The 20,306-nt window shown below is 50.7% G+C and overlaps 1 protein-coding gene across 3 annotated transcripts in view; it reads right to left on the reverse strand.

Annotated features, from left to right (window-relative positions):
* The window catches only part of PMEPA1 (prostate transmembrane protein, androgen induced 1), a 39,576-nt gene extending 19,270 nt beyond the window's left edge, over positions 1–20,306 (reverse strand). The window contains exons 1-2 of one of the 3 annotated variants that reach the window (XM_064729712.1): positions 20,163–20,303; positions 5,101–5,139 (exon numbers count right to left, since the gene is read on the reverse strand). In XM_064729712.1, the coding sequence (XP_064585782.1) occupies positions 5,101–5,139; positions 20,163–20,265 (142 nt within the window). In that variant the 5' untranslated portion in view covers positions 20,266–20,303. Of the gene's footprint in view, positions 1–5,100; positions 5,140–20,162 lie in introns of all 3 variants that reach the window. The other 2 variants (XM_064729711.1, XM_064729713.1) reach the window with 2 other exon arrangements.

The following is a 20,306-nucleotide window of genomic DNA, read 5'->3' on the forward strand; positions in this document are numbered from 1 at the left end:
TAATTCAATATTAAAAAGCATGAACCTGCCAATTTTTTTGTTATGTCTTCTTGCCAGGAAGAAGAAAAAAGTTGTTCCTAACTTCTTTATCAAACCATTTCCTCCTCTACACCTCCCTTCTCCAGACAAGGGGCTGCAGCCAGGGCAAGGCTGACAGGGGTGGGCTGGGGCAGGGGAAACATCACAGGTACAAGTCCCATCTCTAAATGTGTCTAAAAGCCACTAAAAATGTCTCCTTCAGCCAAACTTGTCTTTAAGGGGGAAGGAAAATTTCAGAAATGCTTAAAAAAGCCTGCACTAAGGGAAAAACCTTCCCTTTGTTGCTAGGGGAATTACTTTTTATCTGAAAACCTTTAAAATGCCACCATTGTATTTAGGGAAAAAAAAAAACCAACCCAGAAACTGAAGCACCTCATGTGCTAAAGATCAAGAGACAGAACACATCAGTTCCATCCTTCCTTTGCAAGTACTTTGCTCGGGCCTGACTTGGTTTTGTGTCTTGGTCCTCGATGCTTTTTGGCAGTTTGCTCCAGACTTACTGGCAAGAGCTAAAAGGTTTCTATTTAGCTGGTGTCAGCTGAGCATCTGTGCCGGCAAGAGCTGGAGTGGGGGTGATCCGGGCTGCCTTTCAAAGGCACATTTCTCTCTGGGAGCTGCCACAATAATTTGAAGTCTGAGTGTGTTTGGGTAGCGGGGTGACTCCCTCCGGAGGGGCGCCCCGGCGCAGCTCCCCGTGCGGGCAGCGATCCCCGATCGGCGCAGGGAAAAAGGAGCTGGGAACGCTCCCTAACCTGTGACCCTGACAACAAAAGGCAGGGAGAGCGTCTAGACCTCCAGTCTGCCGGGGAGTGAAGGGAGCATTGTGCTCCGGCACACTGGGGCTGCTCACACAAGGCGGGCACAGAGGCGCTGCGGGGCAGCCCCAGCTGCAGCGCCCGCACCGCTGCCGGGGAGGGGGCACGCACGGCACAGCACGGCACAGCACAGCCTGCCCTGCCTCCCCAGCACTCGGTCTGCAGGGTCTGCAGGGCAGCTTCCACCTCCCAGCGCCGCTGGAACCCGCGGAGGTGAAGCAGCCCGTCAGATTTCCTTTATTTCCTTTGCCTCCGTGTGTTCCGCACGCAGCATCCTCACGCTCCTGAACGCAGAGATCCTGCCATCGAGCCCTGCATGGATTGCCCACAGGAAACAGCACAAATTAAATATATGCTTCCTTCCACAGAGCCTTGATTTTCTGCTTTCCCTGTCTGGCTCAGTTAAAAGGGGACAAACAAGATGTTCCCTCTCTGCCAAGCCTAGAGGTCAGCTCAGCGTTCAGAAAAAGTCCCAGCTTTAACACGTATTTCTTGGGTGACCCTGATCAAACCCCTTGGCTTCCCAGTGTTGAGGTCCCCACATATAAAAATATAAATACCCTAAATAAATGCTGGAGCTAATGGCAGGTTACTGCCAGGAGAAAATAAAAGACCTATTAAAAGCCCTTGTTTGTCTCTGCCAGAAAGAAAACACTATTACCCAGTACTTAAAAAGATGCATTAAAGGAGAGAGAGCATTCAGGGGGAGTTAAGGACAGCCTTGGCAGAGCAGTGAGGGGAATCACCCCCATGTGCCCCCAGGGTAAGGTTTTGGGGTGATTCCACACCCTGGCCATGCCAGCACAGGCAGAGGAGCAGCCCCGAGCACACCCAGCACAGAGTGGGGCTGCAGGCAAACCTGGGAACCCACAGATCAGAACTCTGGGCTAAACAAAACCCTTTTGTTTCACTGTTCTTGGAGGAAAGGTAAATACCTGGAAGATGTGCTTCAGCCCAGCACCCTGTGACACTCACTGGCCCACGGCACCCCTCCACAGGGACCCTGCAACCTTGGGCACAGCCAGCAGCCACCTCAGGCACTGCAGGGATCCCTCACCTCCTTCTGCCAGCTCCAGGCTGGAGCTCTGGAGTTACAGCCTGAGACCAACCAAAACCAGACCCAGCAACTGAGACTGTTTAAGCAGCTATTAAATCCCCACCTCCTTCTGATGAGAGGTGATTTACAAACAGCTGATGGTGAATACAGGGAATTCAGAGCACGAGAGGAGTTTCAGTATCCTGGTAGCCACCAGATGCCAATCCTTCACCAGCACACCTCACCACTTCCACACCTTACACAGCAAAAAGGTGAGGGACGAGGACTTTCTTCTCCCCCTGCATCTGTTGCTTCCTGCCCCATCTCCAAAACATCACTGGCAACTCCTTCCCCAAGTGCTCCAGGGCCCTGGGACTAGTGAGGCATCAACAGAGCCAGGAGCTGTGGCAGGACAGTGGATGGACACCAAGGCAAGATGCCACACACCTGGAGCCTCAGCAGGGTCAGCCAGACCCTCCTCACAGCCTGGCACCTGCCATGGCAGCAGCTCCTCTCCTGACAACTGCCTGGGATTTATTTCTGGTGCACATGCACTGGGAGAATGAGAGATCCCACACTGGGATTTTTATCAGCAGTGTGCAGCTATGGAAACAAATGCATTTAGGACTAATATAACAAAATACCCAAACCCACAACAATAAAATAAAGAATAGTGCACATTGGCATTTTCACATTGCAGTGAATGCAGAGCATGACCCAGCTTCTCCCAGAATTCACCCAAACTTTTAAGAAATCATGTAATTTCATGTACTTACACGTTCAGCTATGTGAATTTTGCTTGTTGTAAACCCTCCACCCTGCCCTTTGATTTTACAGAGTTCAAGGAATGCATCTCCTCCTAAATAAGATGACTAGCCATTTGTTGAGGACATTCTCTCCTTCCCCCTCTGTACCCGTTTCCAAGCCACTCTCTGTGAGAAGCAGGAGGGCTAACACAAAATCCACCAGAAACTGCAGCACCTCTTCTTTTACTCCCCATGGAGGGGACACAGCGGTGCCTGACCATGCCCCAGTGCACAGATCTGGGCAGAGGCTGCAGCTCCGCCAAACCGTTCCCTCCCAGCAGGCACAAGAGGGACCCACAAGTCATTTAGAGGAATCCAAGAGCCTGACATCCACACCACAGACACCCAGGAGTTACCAAGGAGATGGTGGAATACCTTAAAAACTCAGGAGAACAAACCTCAATGAAAACCAAACCTCCCTTGAGGGAGGCAGTGCTGCTCCCTGCCCAGGTTTGGTGTTCTGACCCACCACGTGCAGGGCTTTACCCAGGTGGCACAGGGATGGGCAGGGGCATCTCTGGGACGGGCAGGGGCATCTCTCTGGGACGGGCAGGGGCATCTCCCCCTGAGCTCTGGCCCTGCAGGCAGCACCAGGACTCCGGGAGGACGCGGGTGGTGGAGGTGGCGATGTCTGGGAATGCCGGCCCAGGCTGGAGCTGCAGACAAGGACCCAGACAACAAAGGGAGGCAAAAAGCCGTCTGATAGAGGCAGCCCCGTCTGGCAGGCTGGGCTCTCAGAAGCCTGGGCATGCACTGATGTCTGCAAGCACAGCTCTTCGCTGGGCGCACAATTAACCCCGCAGCAAGATCACTGGAGTGTCCTGCAGCACACTCCAAACAGCATCCATCTGGTGAGATGAAAAAAAACAACCAAAGAGTACAGGAGTGCAGCAAAGGAGCAAACAACTGGAGACTGCAGGGAATGACTCTACAACAAACAAAAATTATACTTAATTTTCTGTTATTTCTATTCTAAGAAAACCACATGTTTTCACTTGCATCTCTGCCTCCCTCCCCGAGGCACAAGCACACACACACAAAATGGGAAGACCAGGGAGAGCAGGAAGAGCAGCACAGCTCGAGCACATCCCCGCTCACACACTTTCCCAAATCACAGCACAAGAAAACGGGTGTGAGTTTTACAACCACGGAGCAACAGCCAAACACCTTTTGCTGGAGCGAAAACGCCCCGAGCAGCCCCTCAGAGCACTGGGACACACCACTACCCCTGCCCGCCTGATCTGCCGAGATCTTACAGCATTAATATAAAATAAATGTAAATCAACCCCTGAGTGCTGCAGGACAGTTTCCCTGGGGCTGGTGTGAGTGTCCCAGCTCCGAGGCTGATCCCAGCCTCAGGCTCCCGTGGTTCCCCTGCCTGATGTCTGCACCACGATAACGATATCGCTGCTGGGGGACCGGTGGTGTCTCACAGCTTTTTTGCATAAGCAAGGGCTATCCTGCTGTGCAACCAAATTGTGCCACCAGGCTTGAAATAAAGGAACTGAAATAATTTTTTTTTCCCTCTTATTTTAGATTTTGACTTTTACTAATTGATGCTTGATAAAAGCATAATGAATGATTTGTAGGCATTATAGGCATGTTAAGGATCGGAGTGTGGTTATAAGCCAAGGTCATAAGCTCTATTGACTTTCTAGGCTCTATAGCAATTGATTTGCCATTTATTAAAATCATTCATTCACCACTTGTTAACAATTTATTTAGCTGGTTCTTCCCCAGAAGGCTTGGGACACCACATTTGAGCAAAGACACCTTAGTCTTGAGGTACTGTCATAAACTCAATTCTAAACTGAGAGACAGACCCATAAACACTATAGCAGTGTCTTTTTAAAAGCTCTTTTGCAAACAGGTTCAGCTCAGATCCAGGAGCCTGGTTTAACAGGGCTTCCAACACCTAGTTTTGTCTGTGCTGAACATGAGCATCCCTGGCCACACTCAGCTGAGGTCCCACATCCCATGACTTAAAAAGGTTCAGGATGTCAACTACTTCCATAAAATCGAGTGAAAGTCTCTTTCCTCAGTGTAACACTGCTCATCAGTTTGCCAGAGCAGCAGCAAACGAAAGAGTGCTGGTGCTTAAAATGACACTCATCTTTTGAACACATTTCTACATTGAACAGCAGAAAAAAACAATCCCACCCAGGATTACCAAAGTGCAGCCAGGTATGGACAGACAAAGAACAGCAGGTTTGCACAGTCAGCCTCTGCAGACACCACTGCATCCCCCTGTGGGGCAGAGGAGCAGGTACCTGCTGCTCTGGGGGCCAGCAATGTCCCACCCGTGGCGTGGAGCAGGACCCGGGGTGTTTACGGTACAGCAGCTGCAATCATGCAATCAGCCTTCGTAATTAGATCTTGGCAACTCTTGAAATACTTCACTTACCCAGTTTACCTGGAAAGGTGCGACCTAAACATTCAGTGCCTGGAGACATTTGAAAGAAAAACAGAAAGGATCCGTCAGTGATGGGAGCCACCACAGCGGCTGCACACACACCCCAGCTCCCCTCTGGGGACTCGTCCTGGCAGAGCTCCCCTGGCCAGCATCACCTGCTCCCACCATCTCCACAGGCCAGCAGTGCCAGAGGTGCCACCGCTCCTGGATCCTGACCCCACGTGCTTCTCCCACACCAACATTGCCACACAAGGTCCCGTTCCTCTCTCCCCTGCTTCCCCCAGGATGCTCTCCTGATCTCTCCTGATGGCAATGCCAAAGCCTCACAGAGGTTTGTGAAGTTTCTGGGATCACTCAGCCCACCCCAGAGACCTCCCTGCCACATCCAACAGTGCCAGGCTGCCTGTCCACGGCCCAGGACAGCACTCTGCACTTCAAGGCATTGCTGGACTGTTTATCCCATTCTGTCTCCTTGCAAACACACAGAGCTGAGCCCCACATGCAGCTGAGCCTGCTGAAAGCTCAGGGTCTCCTGACACCCCATGCCCACAGCGGGGGCAGTGGCTGTGCAGTGCTGAGGAGGAAGAGCCACAGCAAAATCTTGCACAACACCCCAGGAGTTGTATTTTCTAGCCCAGCAGATGTGTTTTCAAGTGAGGAGAACAAGGCAGCAAAAAGTTTGCAACAAAAGACAACTCATGACTTCTCTCTCGCCCATCACTGTGTGACTGCCTGCAACACTGAGGGGATTACAGGACATGGATCCTCCCCAGTGCCTGGCAAGCTGAGACACTCTGGGCTGGCTGGGAGCTCTGCATCCCGCAGGAGGTTCGCCAGAGAAACACATACAGGGTTCTTTTATGAAGCCTGTAAGAACTGTCTGCCACTGATAATGGTTAATTGGTACTAATTAGTGCAGTCTGACCTTCAGGAGCCCTACTGGCCTATAAAAGTGGCCTTTACCCTGAGAGCAAGGGAGGAGGGAGGCAGTCACACAGGGCCACGGACACACGGCCTGCTCCTCACACGGCGCCTGCCTCTGCAGCAACACAGCAGGCTCGAGGGATACATCAGCACATCACTGCTCTCACATAAAGCTTTACAAAGTTACTTTCCATGCACCTGGGAGGACAGAGAAAACCAGCTTTTTAATCCCAGGAAAAGATTAAGGATCAGACAGTCGCTGTAAATTACTGCAGCAGCTAAATAACGACGGGTCGCAGGCTGGGCTAACTGATGGGAAGCCAGACTGATTTAAATGGTTCACATGCAGGTGTTCCAAAGTGGGCCTGCACACATGAGGTGTCACCTGAATGCACATGGGCAGCCTTGAGCCTCCAGGCCCATGGGCAGCACCACCAGCACCCTGCTGGAACGGGCACCGACACCGAGCGTGACAGGAAAGGAAAGAAAGGAATTCTGCCGAGCCAAACACCAACGTGTGGCAACAAGCTTGGACCTCCTCCTCCTGCTCCTGCTCAGCCAGCTCACTGCACAAAGCCTGGAAAAGGGTGGGAGGCTGGAAAGGAGTGAAAGGCCAAAAGAAGACTGCAGGCCAAAAAGGGTGGGAGTCCCAAAAGTAAAATGTAGAGTCTGAGAAAAAGTGGATGCCAAAATGGCTTGGGAGACCCAAAAGGGTGGGAGTCCAAAGGAAATTTAGAGGTTGAGAAAAAGACCCTGTGCATGCAGCTGGCTGGATCAGGATCAGCTTTTCTCTGGCCAAATTTCCAACAGGGTAGAAAGCAATGCCTCTCCCCTCCCTGTTCCACAGCCCAGGTGATGGAGCGTGACACCCCGTGCACGTGTGGGCATGTGCTCCCCATCACGTCTCATCCAAGATGTTTGGCCATGGTCTGGGATGTGTGGGAGAAGCCAGCCTGAACCCTCTGAAGTCAGGCAAGATTTTGGGATGTTGCTTCTCCCCTCTCTCTCTCTCAGCACGCCCGCCTCTCCCATCCTCACATCTGCCCTTTAGGTTCAGCCATGCATTTGCCAACTTTTTAAATGCAAATGAGAACTGGCACATAAAGTCGGTGCTTTAAACCTGACCAGAGCCACCCTCAGCTCTCCTCCCTCCCTCCTTATATGCATAAACTTTTTTTATGCAATCGGCAGCGGGGAAGAGAGGCAGGGAGTGGCTGGGCCGTGCCTGGAGCCCTTGTGCAGCCGCAGCGCTGCCAGACAGCTCCATGGGAAGGGTGGCTCAGCCTCTCTGCCTACCATGGAACCAGTAATTACCCTGGCTGGACCAACACCTGCTCGTGGTTTTGTCTTACACTGTTTGTGCAACCCGACAGGCTGCCAACAAAGCAGGGATGTGCTTTGCCTAAACAGGTGAAAACATGAAACAGGGAACGGAGCTGCTGTGTTGGTCCCACAACGCCTCTGTGCAACACATGCTGGAAAATCACTGCTGCCTCAGCCTGCAAGGCTGCAGAGCAGGGACGAGCATGGCCTGCACTGAAAAGGCAGGGAAGGAGGGAAAAGGGCTGCCCATCTGCAGAGCTCTGGATCCAGGAGCTGGATGTTCTTTGCTGGGCTGAACCACCTGCACCAAAAAGCCTGGCTTGCCAGGAGAGTCCTGCCAAACTGAGCACCCCACACGGGACAGCACAGAGGATGTGACAGCCCTCACCCAGCCAGGGCTGCCTGCAGAGCAGAGCTGCTCCCCAAAACGCCCTGTGCCAGTTTAGAGCAGAAGTGCCCACTCCCACGCCAGGGTCACCACCCCTGTGCTCATGGAGCTGGGCAGTGCTGTGGGAAGGGCAGCCTGAAGACCAGGAGTGACCAAGGGCAAAGACCCCAAAGGAGCACCTGGGCCAGCCTCAGCCTCTGGCAGAATCAGCTCCAACCCCACCAGGTCACACCCAGGAGATGCTCTCCCCCATCAGCAGATGGGATTTGTTGTAGATGATTTGTCCTGGAATAAAAACACCAGCCCCACCTCTTGCAGCATATTTACTGAAAGCCACTAGACATTAAACAGAGGCAAAAAGTGTATCCCAGCAACATCTGGAATTTATCCCTTCTCCCTTCTGAAAAAAAAAAAAAATCACGCTCTATTCTTTTAGAGAAAGAAAAGTGATTATATAGAATTGTAATGCTGGAAGAACATAGAGAAGAGCAGAGATTTTCTTTGAAATGCCGTTTAGACAATTAAAAAGGGATAGTTTCAAAGAAGCAGCAAATACCATCTCAGCTTTTTCCGCCCTGTCTCGCAGTTCCAGGCTTTCCTCCATGCCTTGGCTAAGAGACTCCAAGGAAAGCAACAGATTTTTTTTTCATCCTTGCAAGACCTTAGTAAGCCAGAACGGAAACCAGCTCTCAGGCCTAACTGAGATAGACCAAATAAAAAAAATATTCTTCCAAATCCTGCCACAGGATTTGAAGGCACCTTGATTTCTATGAAGAAAACCTGGTTTGGGATGAGCTTTCCAAAAGAGGATGTGTCAATCTTTACCCAGGAGAGCCAATACTCTGTCTCCCCAGACAGAAGAATGGAAAGGCTTTAAATATTAAAACAGGAAAAACCATCAGGATTAATATGAGGATGCAAGGTCAAAATGTGATATCCTCCACTTCCTGAGGCTCCTGGTCCCAGAATGGCTGCACCACGACCCCAGAGCATCCCCTGTGCCCGGACGCAGCTGGGGGAGCCGGGGTTCAGAGGGAAACCCTTGCCAGCCCTCCCGAGGGGGAAGCCAGGCAGTGGCTCCCACGCCAAGCCCACAGGAGCGCCTCCAGCTACTAAATTACCCAACGACTCCAACGAACTGCATTGATCTGGCTGGAAAACAAAGCTGCAGCACCTGGCACGTGCCCAGCTAGGAGGGTACAGCTGCATCTTTCACCTGCAAGCAGTTACAGCCACGGTGGGAGATGCCCCTTGCCCCGACATGGGGCAGCTGAGGGGAGAGGCTGGAGGGCAAACACAGGTGAGAGGAACCACCTCACTGCAGACACCTCTCAGACACAGCAGAGCCCCAGCCAGCGACAGGTATGTCCAGTTTTGCAATCGAGGGCAAGGCCGTTCCTAGAACAAGCCCCATTCCTCAGGCTGCTCAACCCCCATCTCCTCAGCTGCACGTGGACTGGATGCAGGATTTCACCAGGACATTAAACTCAGGAGCTGTAAAATCACTGTGCAAAAACCCAATTATACCTATTTTCGTAACAGCCAATTTAAGCTTGTATTTAGGTCCCCTCACATACCCCTATGTTACATAAAGCATTTCTTCCACTCGAAACGTAGCTTTCTAAAGGCCATTCTGCTTAATTTAATGGATGCTTTATGTGGGTCTGCAAATCTCTAGAAACACAACCAAGGAAGACACATGGCAGCAAGATACGGCGTGATCCCTTCCCAGGCATGCAGCAGGAACAGGAGAGATGAAAGGCATCTCCAAACCCACGAACCTGCTGTGACTGGAGTGCACTTGTGCTCTCAAGAGCAGCAAAACCCCACGGTCAAGTCAAAAGAGGAATTCCTGAACATCTGCACGCACTGTTAACCCATTCCAGACCGGCCAGCACAGCAGGATGGATCCTTCCCTCACCCCACAGCCACCAGCTGAACTGAGCCCACTCAGGCACGCTTCCCTTGGATTTCAAAGAGCTGCTTTCTGCACTTCAAGTAAATAAATGCAGTCATCTCTTTTTCCTTCTTTTTTTTAAAAAGCTGCACTAATAAAAAGCTCGTAGCGAAATCTATTAAATTGAGTCTCTCCATTATGTTTATTGTTCCTTACAATTCAGGCCTGGATGGCAACTCAGTGGAGGTTGAAAAGTGTATTTATCAAGAAAACCCATGAGAACGATGAGGATTAAAAGCTATCAGCAGGACAGAATGTGTCTGTAACCCTGCAGTTTGTTCTGCACCTGGCACAGGATCCCCATCAGAGACCTCTGCCCCCTCTCCTTGTTTCTGAGCCCACCTCTGGCTCATCAGCTGACAGGACAGCCAGCACCTGCATTCCCAGAAAAAGCTGAGGAAGGTGCAGCAGTATATACTGCTATGAATAAGTCACACCAGAGAAACATAAACCCTGATTGCATTACACACCAGTGATCAGTACCATTAAGTGTTACACACCTTGAGTGTCTCAGCAGTTGGAAACACTGAATTTGAAAACACATCTTCCCATTCAAGCAAAGTCCCATTACAGCAATGTAAGTGTAACAACAAAAATGAGATTCCTGCTTATTACGTGGAAAATAATTGAAATTTAAGATAAATTTTCCCTGAATTGTGTGAAGCAAGTGCCCATCAATCATGTTGTTTCTTCAGTGTCCTAAAGAGAGCACCTAGCAGGACGAGGCACTTTCAGAGCTCAGTGATGAACAGCCTAATCTGTAGATGCTACCCTGAGCTACTGAAGCCAAGAGACCACCCTTGGTAAAGTGGAATCATGGTGGAAATAATGAAAACAACACAGAAGGAGCAGGACTTGTCCCTCCAGGAAAGACATCTGCCCTCAGTGAGCGCTTGCGGCCAAGCCAGCTCAGGGGACACCGACAGCCGCTGACTGTCGAGGTCTCATTGCACAAATACCTGTGAGGAGCACATGGCAATCCAGCCTGGTTCCAGGCACCAAGGGCAGGCCCAGCCATGGCCATTTCAGCTGCTGAGCTGTGGGTTTCACCTCATAAAGAGAGTGCAGGGCTCCAAGGTGAGCCCCACGTACCCTCAGCACCGTGGGAAAGGCAGGAGAGTGTGGGAGGCGCTCTGCTTTGGGGGGGATCTCTTGTTTTTGTAAGAAATAACAACATCAATCATAACATTAAACAGAAACCACTAAGGGGGAGAATTTCCAAGCCTGCTCAGCACAGAGCCCAGCCTGCAGGGGAGCTGCCAGCCAGCGGCCACAGCCGGCAAATCCCCGGGACTGTCCTGGGTACCGGGATCCAGCCAAAGCCACGGAGGGAAGGGTGGAAGAGGCGACGAGCAGGCTCAGGACTGTTGTGGAACTCAGCTCAGAAATGTGAGTCTGAGCACTCAGTGGTGGTTAGATGTCTCTTGGGAATTCATCCAAATGGCACTGCTCCTCTCCCACTTGCCCTGCAGGTAAATCTCGCATGTGGCTTACACAATCTGTTGACTTAAGTAAAGCAAGGGCAGGAGAAGAAAGCTGCTCAGACATCAGGAGAGGCTCATCAGTCCTTTGGGCAAAAGTCTGGGTCACTTCCCCCTCCACAGAGAACTCAGGGTGTCAGCCAGCTCCTTCATGGGAGCACATGCAGGGAGGGTGCAGCAGAACACAGTGCTCAAAACATCAGCGAAAGGACAACAACAATGCATTGCCAAATTCTCCCATATTTTTGGCCAGTGCTGATGCCTAAATTCAGTTTACAGAAATTGGAGTCTGTGAGCTCTGTGTTCTAGTCAAGTCCTCTGAAATCAAACTGAGCAGTGACTGTCCAGGTCTCCCAGGGCTCAGGGAGACGAGGCCACGGCCACTTCCAAACCTCATCATGAGCAACACCCATCCATGGGATGGTTCTAACACACTGTGAGACCACTCCATGCTCTGCAAGGGCAAGATCTTGTTGTATCCTCCTGTCTCAGGTGCAAAAGCAGCTGCAGCATGCAAAGCTGATGAGCAGGCAGGCTCTGGCAACCAGAGACCTAGAGGGAGCCCACCAGAGACCCTCAACCATGGGCACCTGGAGTGTTCCTTGTCCTGTTCCCTATTGCTGACCTCAAACTCTTCCTCACAACCAACTCCAGCCCTGAGCCCAGCTCCTCCACCCCGGAGCAGGGCAGGAGCCTAAAAGCAAAAACCCAAAACCTGACCAGAGCACTTCTGACACAGCTGCAGCCAGAGATGCTCTGTTATCGGAGTTACAAAGGGAGAATTAATTCTCACAATTAGTGAAAAGGGACAGAAGTAGAGAAAGGCCACACTGTAAGATACTGGTCATCTTCCCTCATGATTTTAAACCACTGAAAATGCATTTGTAATGAAAACTGACCACCACAGCAGTACTCTGAGATGTTCTGCCAATTACAAACCCTACCCTGACCATCAACACAAGTGAAGTCTAAGGCCAAATTCTGTGTGTGAAGCTTACAGTGACCATGGTCTGCAACACCAGAGACAGACTTTGCCACTACAAATATTCCCAGTGCAAGTTCCTGATCCCTGTCTGAATGTCAATGAAGGCAGAAGAGCTGTGAGGATGGGGAGCTCCTCAGGAGGCAGGATAGACACTCAATCCATCTCTGCTATCAGAGCTGCGTTAACATTTAAACAGGACCTGCTGTTGTGATCTTCAGCAAGGAGCAGATGTGGTTTTGAGTAATGGTGAGCGTTACTTAACCAGTTATAGTCACTAATGTAATTGACACCTATTCCATCATCCTTAATACACCCACTTCTTTCTCCGATACCATAAATAGATTAGAAAAGTTTCTGCAGATGGCCATGACCCCATTTGTTTGTGCACTTAGCCATGTATGAATCACTCTTGGCTTGTAGCAGCACTCTGGAATTACTGAAAGATAACTAGTCGGCACAGACACCAATAAATGAATCATGCTTTCCACAAGACCAAACCTTTGGGCTTTTACAGACTCCAATTACAAAGTAAGAAGAAAAGAACAAAGAAATTACTCAGTCTATTTGCACAAAGTCATGCAGAGTTGATTCACAGTTTTACAGAATTATTACTGACAATCATTTGTAGGGGGTTAGAGTAACAAACCAGCTACTTTACATCTTGGACAGAATGAAGAGATGGAAAAAAATTCCCAAGCCATGTCTTGCACATATTCTTTGAAAAGTAGCCTTGATTTTTGTGCCAGTAACTTTTTTCATCCTTGGTACACTCCAAGCCTGGGGGTTAATCAGTTTTCATCCGCCAAGGCTAAATTCTGCTTTGCTGGGCTGCTTGGGCCAAGTTTGCAAATGTGGGAAATCCTGTTGCACCTGCTGAAGAGCACAAACCATCACAGGCACAATCCCTGGGCTCTGCAGGCTCCAGCAGCGTCTCAGAAATGGTCCAGAGAACTGCCATGTGCAAGAGCACTCTCCTTGCTAACTGCACGATTTGAATGCATCCTGCAAGTGAAAAATTACCCAGTCTGAGGCATTTTATTAAAGAGATGTGCGAGACTGAACACACCAAGCACAAATGTGTGAACCACTTGAAAGCACTGTGGACATCCACCAACACTGACAACTTGTGAGGCAAGTTTCCAAAGATGTGCAAGGTGTCTTTACGTAACACCACAGTCTGGGACACGCTAACACACACCACACACAGGGAAGAACACACCCTCCTAAATGGAGCATTAGCTACTCCTGCACAGGGAGAAAGGGGAAATCTGAGTACCTGGAGAAAAGGGGACACTGATGGGTTACAGCCTCTAGCACTGCTGCCTCGCTGTACACAGTGAAAAAGCAGCATTTAGTTAAAAAAAAAATCTAAAAGTGAAGGTGGAGTGGATGCCAGCCTGAGCCTGAACACAGACAGTGCCCTGGTTGTGCATCCCTGAGTGGGATGGTGACTGACGTGTCTCAGGGCTACAGGCTCCAAAGCAGCACCCTGCACCAGAGAGACAGAACCAGGGATAACGCCCCACTGAGCACAGCACTGACTGCCTGGCAGGGATGCCAGCCAAATGTACACACAGCTCTATTTGTCTAAGGCCTACCAGTACCCTTTGCATCTACTGAAGACCCAACTTCCTGGGCACATTTACCTTGCAAATGAAATCTGTGCCCTGTTTTACACACCTGCCCCACAAGCAGGGAGCTGCCAGCCTGGTACAGCTCATCAGAGCCAGGAGAGGCCAAAACCAGCACTAGAAGAGCTGCCACAGAGCTCTAAACCAATTTGGGAAAACCTGCTTATTTGTCCTCATGCTTGAGGCTGCTGATTTCCAATGAGAGGTATAAACCTCTCCCCAAACTGCATTCAAGATGCTGTGGAAAATTTATATTAAAACCTTATAAACATTCCCAATTCCTACCCCTCTCCATAATACATAAATTAATGCAACAAGCTCTCTTGTATAAGAACATGTAGGCACCAACAACCTTCTCCCTCCAACAAGAGTTTATCTGAGGAGGTGCTGTAGATAGAAGGGAAGGGAAAAGGTTCCCAGCAGGGTTGTTTTCAGAAAGCTCGAGTCCTTAGAGCCAAGATTTCAGCTGCAATGCAAGACTGAAAGGATGCATGTGCTAAACAGTAGCGTGTCCTTCAGAAAGAAAAAAAAAGCTAAATCAGGAACCTGCAGCATTAGGTGGATGCTTGGATAAACACTGTTCAACACACCACAGCAGAAATGCTAATGCAAGTTTAGTTTTCACACCGGAGAGATTTCAAAAGATTTGCAAAGCTTTGATAATATTTAACATCCTTACTAATTTCCTTTTTGGTGCAATCATAAATTTACCACGGTAGCCAAAAGATCTGGGATGAACTACAAGTTCTAGCTGGCTCCAAAGCCAACAAGAATAATGTGTGCTGTTACTATTTTCTCTCAAAACATACCTCTGCAAAACTGACTCAAAATGAGAAAAGAAATTGTGAAACTGTCATTACAAAGAAGCATTTAAAATGCAGATCAAAGTGCTGCCTTAGAAGCTGTATTCCTTGCCAAATCATCAAAGCTCTCTTTACTCTCAATAGCTCCCCAAATCCTCTGATTTGAACGATAAATTCTTATGCCTGAAATTTATCTGCTTAAAAAAAAAACAAACAACAACAACAAAAAAAAAAATCAAAAAAGATCAAACCCCACAACTCCTTTCTCTGGTTACCACCTTCTTCATTAACCAGTTCACTGGAGCCGCTTTCCTGTATTACTAAATTAAGTTTCATGGACGTGTTTATGCCTGCATGCACACACACAGAGAGTACCCTGAGACCTCTTCAAGTGCTGAAAACTTGTCAGCCCTTGGTGGTGCTTGTGTGCAGGGTCTCTGCAGCCCTCAGAGAGGTGTGTGTGTGTGTGTGTGTGTGAGTGTGTGCATGTGTGTGTGCAGGGTCTCTGCAGCTCCCAGAGGGGTCTCTGTGTGTGTGTGTGTGTGCAGGGTCTCTCCAGCTCCCAGAGGGGTCTGTCTGTGTGTGCAGGGTCTCTCCAGCTCCCAGCACTGTGTGTGTGTGCAGGGTCTCTCCAGCTCCCAGCACTGTGTGTGTGTGCAGGGTCTCTCCAGCTCCCAGCACTGTGTCTGTGTGTGCAGGGTCTCTCCAGCTCCCAGCACAGTGTCCAGGTTCCAGGTGCTGGCACTCAGGGAGCTGCCCCCATGCTCAGCGCCAGGATCCCCTTCACTCCTCACTCACCCATGGCTCCTGGAGGAGCTCCCAGACCACCACTGCATTCCCTGCAGCAGGAAGCAGCAATGCAGCAGCCACTGACCAGCTCTGGAAGATGGAAGTGAGGGGTCAGATCCTGCAGCCACACAACTCCTCCCTGTTCCTCCCTGCTCAGGCTCGGCCGCGCCGCTCGCAGACGGAGCAGGTCTGGGATGCATTTCCTCACCTGGGAGCTGCCCGAGTGACCTACCTCCTGCCACCCAAAAGAGTTATCAAATAACCACCCAGCAATTCAGCCACCCAGACAGGAAGAACACTGCCTGAAAACATCCCAGGGACACCAGTGATTCCTGTGCTCTATGGCCGTCTGTGAGTGTGCTCATGGCGTGAACCAAGCTCCATTCATTGCAGGGAAGTGGCCCTTGTACCTCGTCCCCAGCAGCTCTGCAGCCTGGCTCTGTCCCTTTGATGGAACCCGCCAGGAGCAGACACACCGTGTGTCAGAGAACAGGAGGGATCTGATAAGGCAAACCACACACCAGGACGGGATCTCCCTCCAGGAAGCAAACTGGTTGGAAGTCTTCACATGAGACACCACTGCAAATAAATTAACTTTTTTTTTCACTAATTAGGCTTAGCAAATTCTGACAGCGGCTGCTACCTGAATGAAAAAACATCGACAGACATGACTGTACACTGAGTTACTCAGGAAAGGAGCAGGATTGTAATTACCCTTTATTAGTGACACCATGTAGTTTGGTACTTCCCTTGGAAAGGTCTCCTCATGTCTCTCCACTTATAATTTACATTTACAAATTCATTCTAGAACTGGATTTATCAAACCACCAACTTTCAACTGGGAAATATAAAATTATTCTTTCTTCGATGAGCAACAGCAAATAAAAGTAAGGACGTGTTTGTGGGTGCTCTTCTCTGCATTCACAAAGGAAGCAGTGGCAGCAGCTAATTCAGTATCTCAAAAATTTAGAGGTAATCCCAGATCCTACCTTGGGAATTCCTGGCTTTAAGGAAAAGAATATGGTTGCTGTTCTCCACACACCCTTTGGTTCTGGTGTTCTCACAGCCAGGATCTGAAAACACTACGGAGGCAAACATTCAGGGGGTGGAGGATCCCTCCACAGCACAAGCTAACAGGACTTGCTGCAGCAAACACCCTGACACTGACTGAAAAGCAAGAATGAACCACGTCTTGCCTCCACTTGGCACTATAAATGATCACCTCCAATTATACAGGATCACCTCTGGTGCCATGTGCTGGTCCCGCTGTGCAGCACAGCACAATCCAGGTGTTACCCACAGGAAAAAAACAAAGTGTGACTATTTCCCATGCATTTCCCCCTCTGTGTCTTTCCATTCTCCCATTCCACATCAATTATAAAACACTAAGACCAAAATCACTACCTGAGGGCACAAATAAACTGCAATTTCAATAAAGACCCCTGTGCTCTCCAGGCTCAGGGAATCGGGCCTTTCCTTGGCTATGAAAGGTGGGACTGCAGAGAGCCTGGGTGCCCTGGGATGGCCAAGGGCACACACACACAGCTCCTGGGCCGCCGTAAGCAAAGCCAGCCGTGCTCTGCTCCTCCAGGATCACACCTTGGGATGCTGATCTCAGCAAAAAGCAGCGCTCACCACAGACACACAACCAGAGCCAGACATAGGGAACTCCCCGGTTTGGCTGAGGTCAAACCGAGATGCCACAAACTGAACATGCTCTGTGCAAGCACTTTCGGGCTTGCTGAAATGCTGGGAGCAGCTCTGGCTTCCCTCCACGAGGAAAACTTTGGGGGGGAATAAAGAAGCACATGGCTCATATCCACTGTGCCCTGGAACAAGCCATAACTGCCGATGACAGAGCGTCAGGAAAGAAATGCATTTGTCAGAAAAGCAGTGTGAAAGTGGAAAGAAGACGTGATCCCTGGTTGAGCCATATGAATTTGGTTTGTTATTCAACCGAAGAATGTGAAAACCTAGAAGTGTTGGCTTGGCCAGGAACCTGCTCTCACGGGCGCTGCAGCTGGGGGATCGGCATCGATCCTGGGAGATGCAAGGACACGTCCCAAAAATCCCAAACGCCTCGGATAACATCCTGCACCATCAAAGTGTCTGCAGGGGCTGTGCCGAGAGCCGCCCCGGCAGCTCGGGCAGGGCTGCCCCGGTGCCCGCGGGATGCCGGGCCGGTACCGGTACCGGTGGGGAGGCAGGCACGGAGCCTGCCCCAATAATTGGTTATTCACAGCCTCCTCCGCCACGCCGCTCACCCCTGACCCGCTGAGGCAGCCGAGGCGATTAGAGCCCGCTGCTGCAGCCGTCTGGCTGCTCAGCACCGCCCGGCACATCGGCACCGCAGCCCGGCGGCGGGCGAGACTCGCGCCCCCGCCCCCAAAAAACCCTGTTCTAATCCTAATCTGGGAGCGCCACACACAGAAAGCAGCTGCTGCCTCCGCCGCAGCGCCGCAGCCGCCATACGGAATGAAGGCTGCGAGGAAAAGGGGTCTGGGCATCGCTTGGACAGTTAACCTATTTAGAGGGCTGTAAATCAGAGGAGTTTGCGTGTTCCTCCTCCCCGTGCCACTTTCCCGAAGCGTTCCTGCCTGGTAACTGAAAATTTTGGCTGGAAAATTAAGGAGCATCTGGTGGTAGCTGCTCTGAGGTTCCCTGAAAGTCGTGTCAGAAAGATACACGAAAATCAAGCGACTGGAGGAGGAAAAACGCTGTAGAATGAATTTATCTCAGGCAGGCTCAGCTCTGCCCTTTCCACTGGAGCCAGGTGCAGGAGGCGATCAGGTAACACCAGCAGAGCTCTCCTGTAGCACAGAGGTGAGCCAGTGCTGCCCGCCATCAGCAGGAAATAAATAATAACACTGGAGATAAGAAACCTACTCCAACATGAAATAAGGAAGGGCAGCAATAAGGGAGCTCACGGGAACTCAGTACTTGAGTGTCAGGACCCCAGAGCTGACAGAGGACATGGGACAAGGCAGGGAAGGACCTCGGGAGCATCAGGCATGGGGATCCCACTTATAATTTATAATAACACCCATCCCAATCCAAGGTCTCCTCCGGTGTCATTCACTCTTCCCTGTCTCTCACACCTCCCATCCATAAGCAGCACCTGCCTCTTACCAAGCCTTTCACATGCTGACAAAATGGGGGGAAAAATTATAAACTTTGCCATTTCTAAAAAGTCAAAGAGTGAAATTAAAAGCATGAGTTGTTCCAACAAAACCTCATGCCAAGAGTTAGACTGGAATAGAAGCTTTTTCTTCAAAAGACATTACACATTTTAATTCACAACTTCTAGCACAACCATGAGCCCTGCTCAGACACAAAGTCTCATCCTTGGGATTCTATGGGACACAGTTTATGTTCAGCAACTGGCTGACACAAAAAAGAACTGTATCTTCATTATTTATACACTGCTATTGGTATGCACATCTAGCCCGGCCTGTTAAAGTCAGGGAAGAATAATGGTCTATTCAGTACCAGTAGTGTTAATAAAATCAGGCAAATCCAGCTTAGTTTTGTCTGAACACGAATGAGATTAAATCAAGATTAAAAGTGCATACAGTACAAAGGGTATGGTTTATGCTAAAATTCAGAATGAACACATTTTAGTACCCAATATACAAATGCCTGCAGACCTTCTCCGGGACTCAGACACCTGAATTAAACAAGGATGAAGCTGGGGAAGGAGAAGGCAGACGACGCTGGACAAAAGCCATCCAAAATAGCAAGGGACAGATGCTCTGCAGCCCCGCTGGAGGTAACGGGGCAGATCCTGTGCTAGCAGAAACAGGCACGGCTCAGCTGGCTCTCCCTGCACGCACCGAGCGCCAGCCTGCCCCGTCGCAGTGCCAGGCATATATGCAAAATCCAGACTCTTTCCCAAGTTTTCCTTTTGGGCCATTTTGCATTAGGCTGTGCAGGGTTTGGATTTCAAGGCACTGAACGAGGTGCTTAGCAGGGTACAATCCTGACAACCCTCCCGCTCTGGGATGCCTTGAAAACCTTCCCTTTACAGAAAATACCATTTGCTTAAAACTGCCAAAGAGCCCAACTCATTCCTCTCCCCACAGCAGTAATATTCCTGCTCTCCCACCTCCGTGCACTTCATTTCCAAGAGGGAAAGAGCACACAGAGAAGTGGTGAATATTTAGGTCAGGCACTGCCCTCACTGCTACTCTGCGAGGGCTGAAAAATATTAATGAAAAAACCCAAATCGCCCTTCGGATCAAAAAGCCCCGAGGGGCTGGAGACGGGGGGAACAGGTTCCCAAATACAAACCCTCCTCGGGTGCCCGGCCCGCGGAGCCCCCGGTACCGAGGCGAGCGGGATTTACACGGGGGTAGCGCAGATCCCCGGGGGAGGCTGGGGAGCTCCCCAGCATCACCCCCGCGGGCGGGCAAGGCGCGGGGCAGGGGCACCGGGGAAGGGCGAGAGGCGGCGGTGATGGAGCCGCGATGGGGAGGAGCGGGGATCTCAGCCCGGAGCCGGCGGGGAGCGGCCGATCCCGGGCAGCTCCGGCGGCCCGGCCCGCGCCGTGTCACACCCGCACCGACATCCCAGCGGCAACAGATGAGAGAGAGAGAGAGAGAGAGAGCGGGGCTGGCACGGCGGGGGAGGAAAAGCACTCCGGGAAAGCGCATCGCAGCCAAGGGTCCCGGGAGCCCCCGCGGGAAGTTCCCCGCCCGCGGCGGGGCCGCCGGGCACTCCCGCAGCCGGGCACCTCCCGCACCCTCCCCGGGAGCAGCAGGACTGGTACTTACTGATCTCCATGCTCTGGAACAAAGACCTTTTGCAGTTGCATGTGCAGGACACATTGGGCTGAATAGCTACGGCCGTGCTGTTCAGCCCCATGAAGTTATACATTTAAACACACACACAAAAAAAAAAAAAAAAAAAAAAGGAAA

The sequence above is a fragment of the Zonotrichia leucophrys genome, chromosome 20 (genome assembly GCF_028769735.1).
Source record: "Zonotrichia leucophrys gambelii isolate GWCS_2022_RI chromosome 20, RI_Zleu_2.0, whole genome shotgun sequence".
Classification (NCBI taxonomy): Eukaryota; Metazoa; Chordata; class Aves; order Passeriformes; family Passerellidae; genus Zonotrichia; species Zonotrichia leucophrys.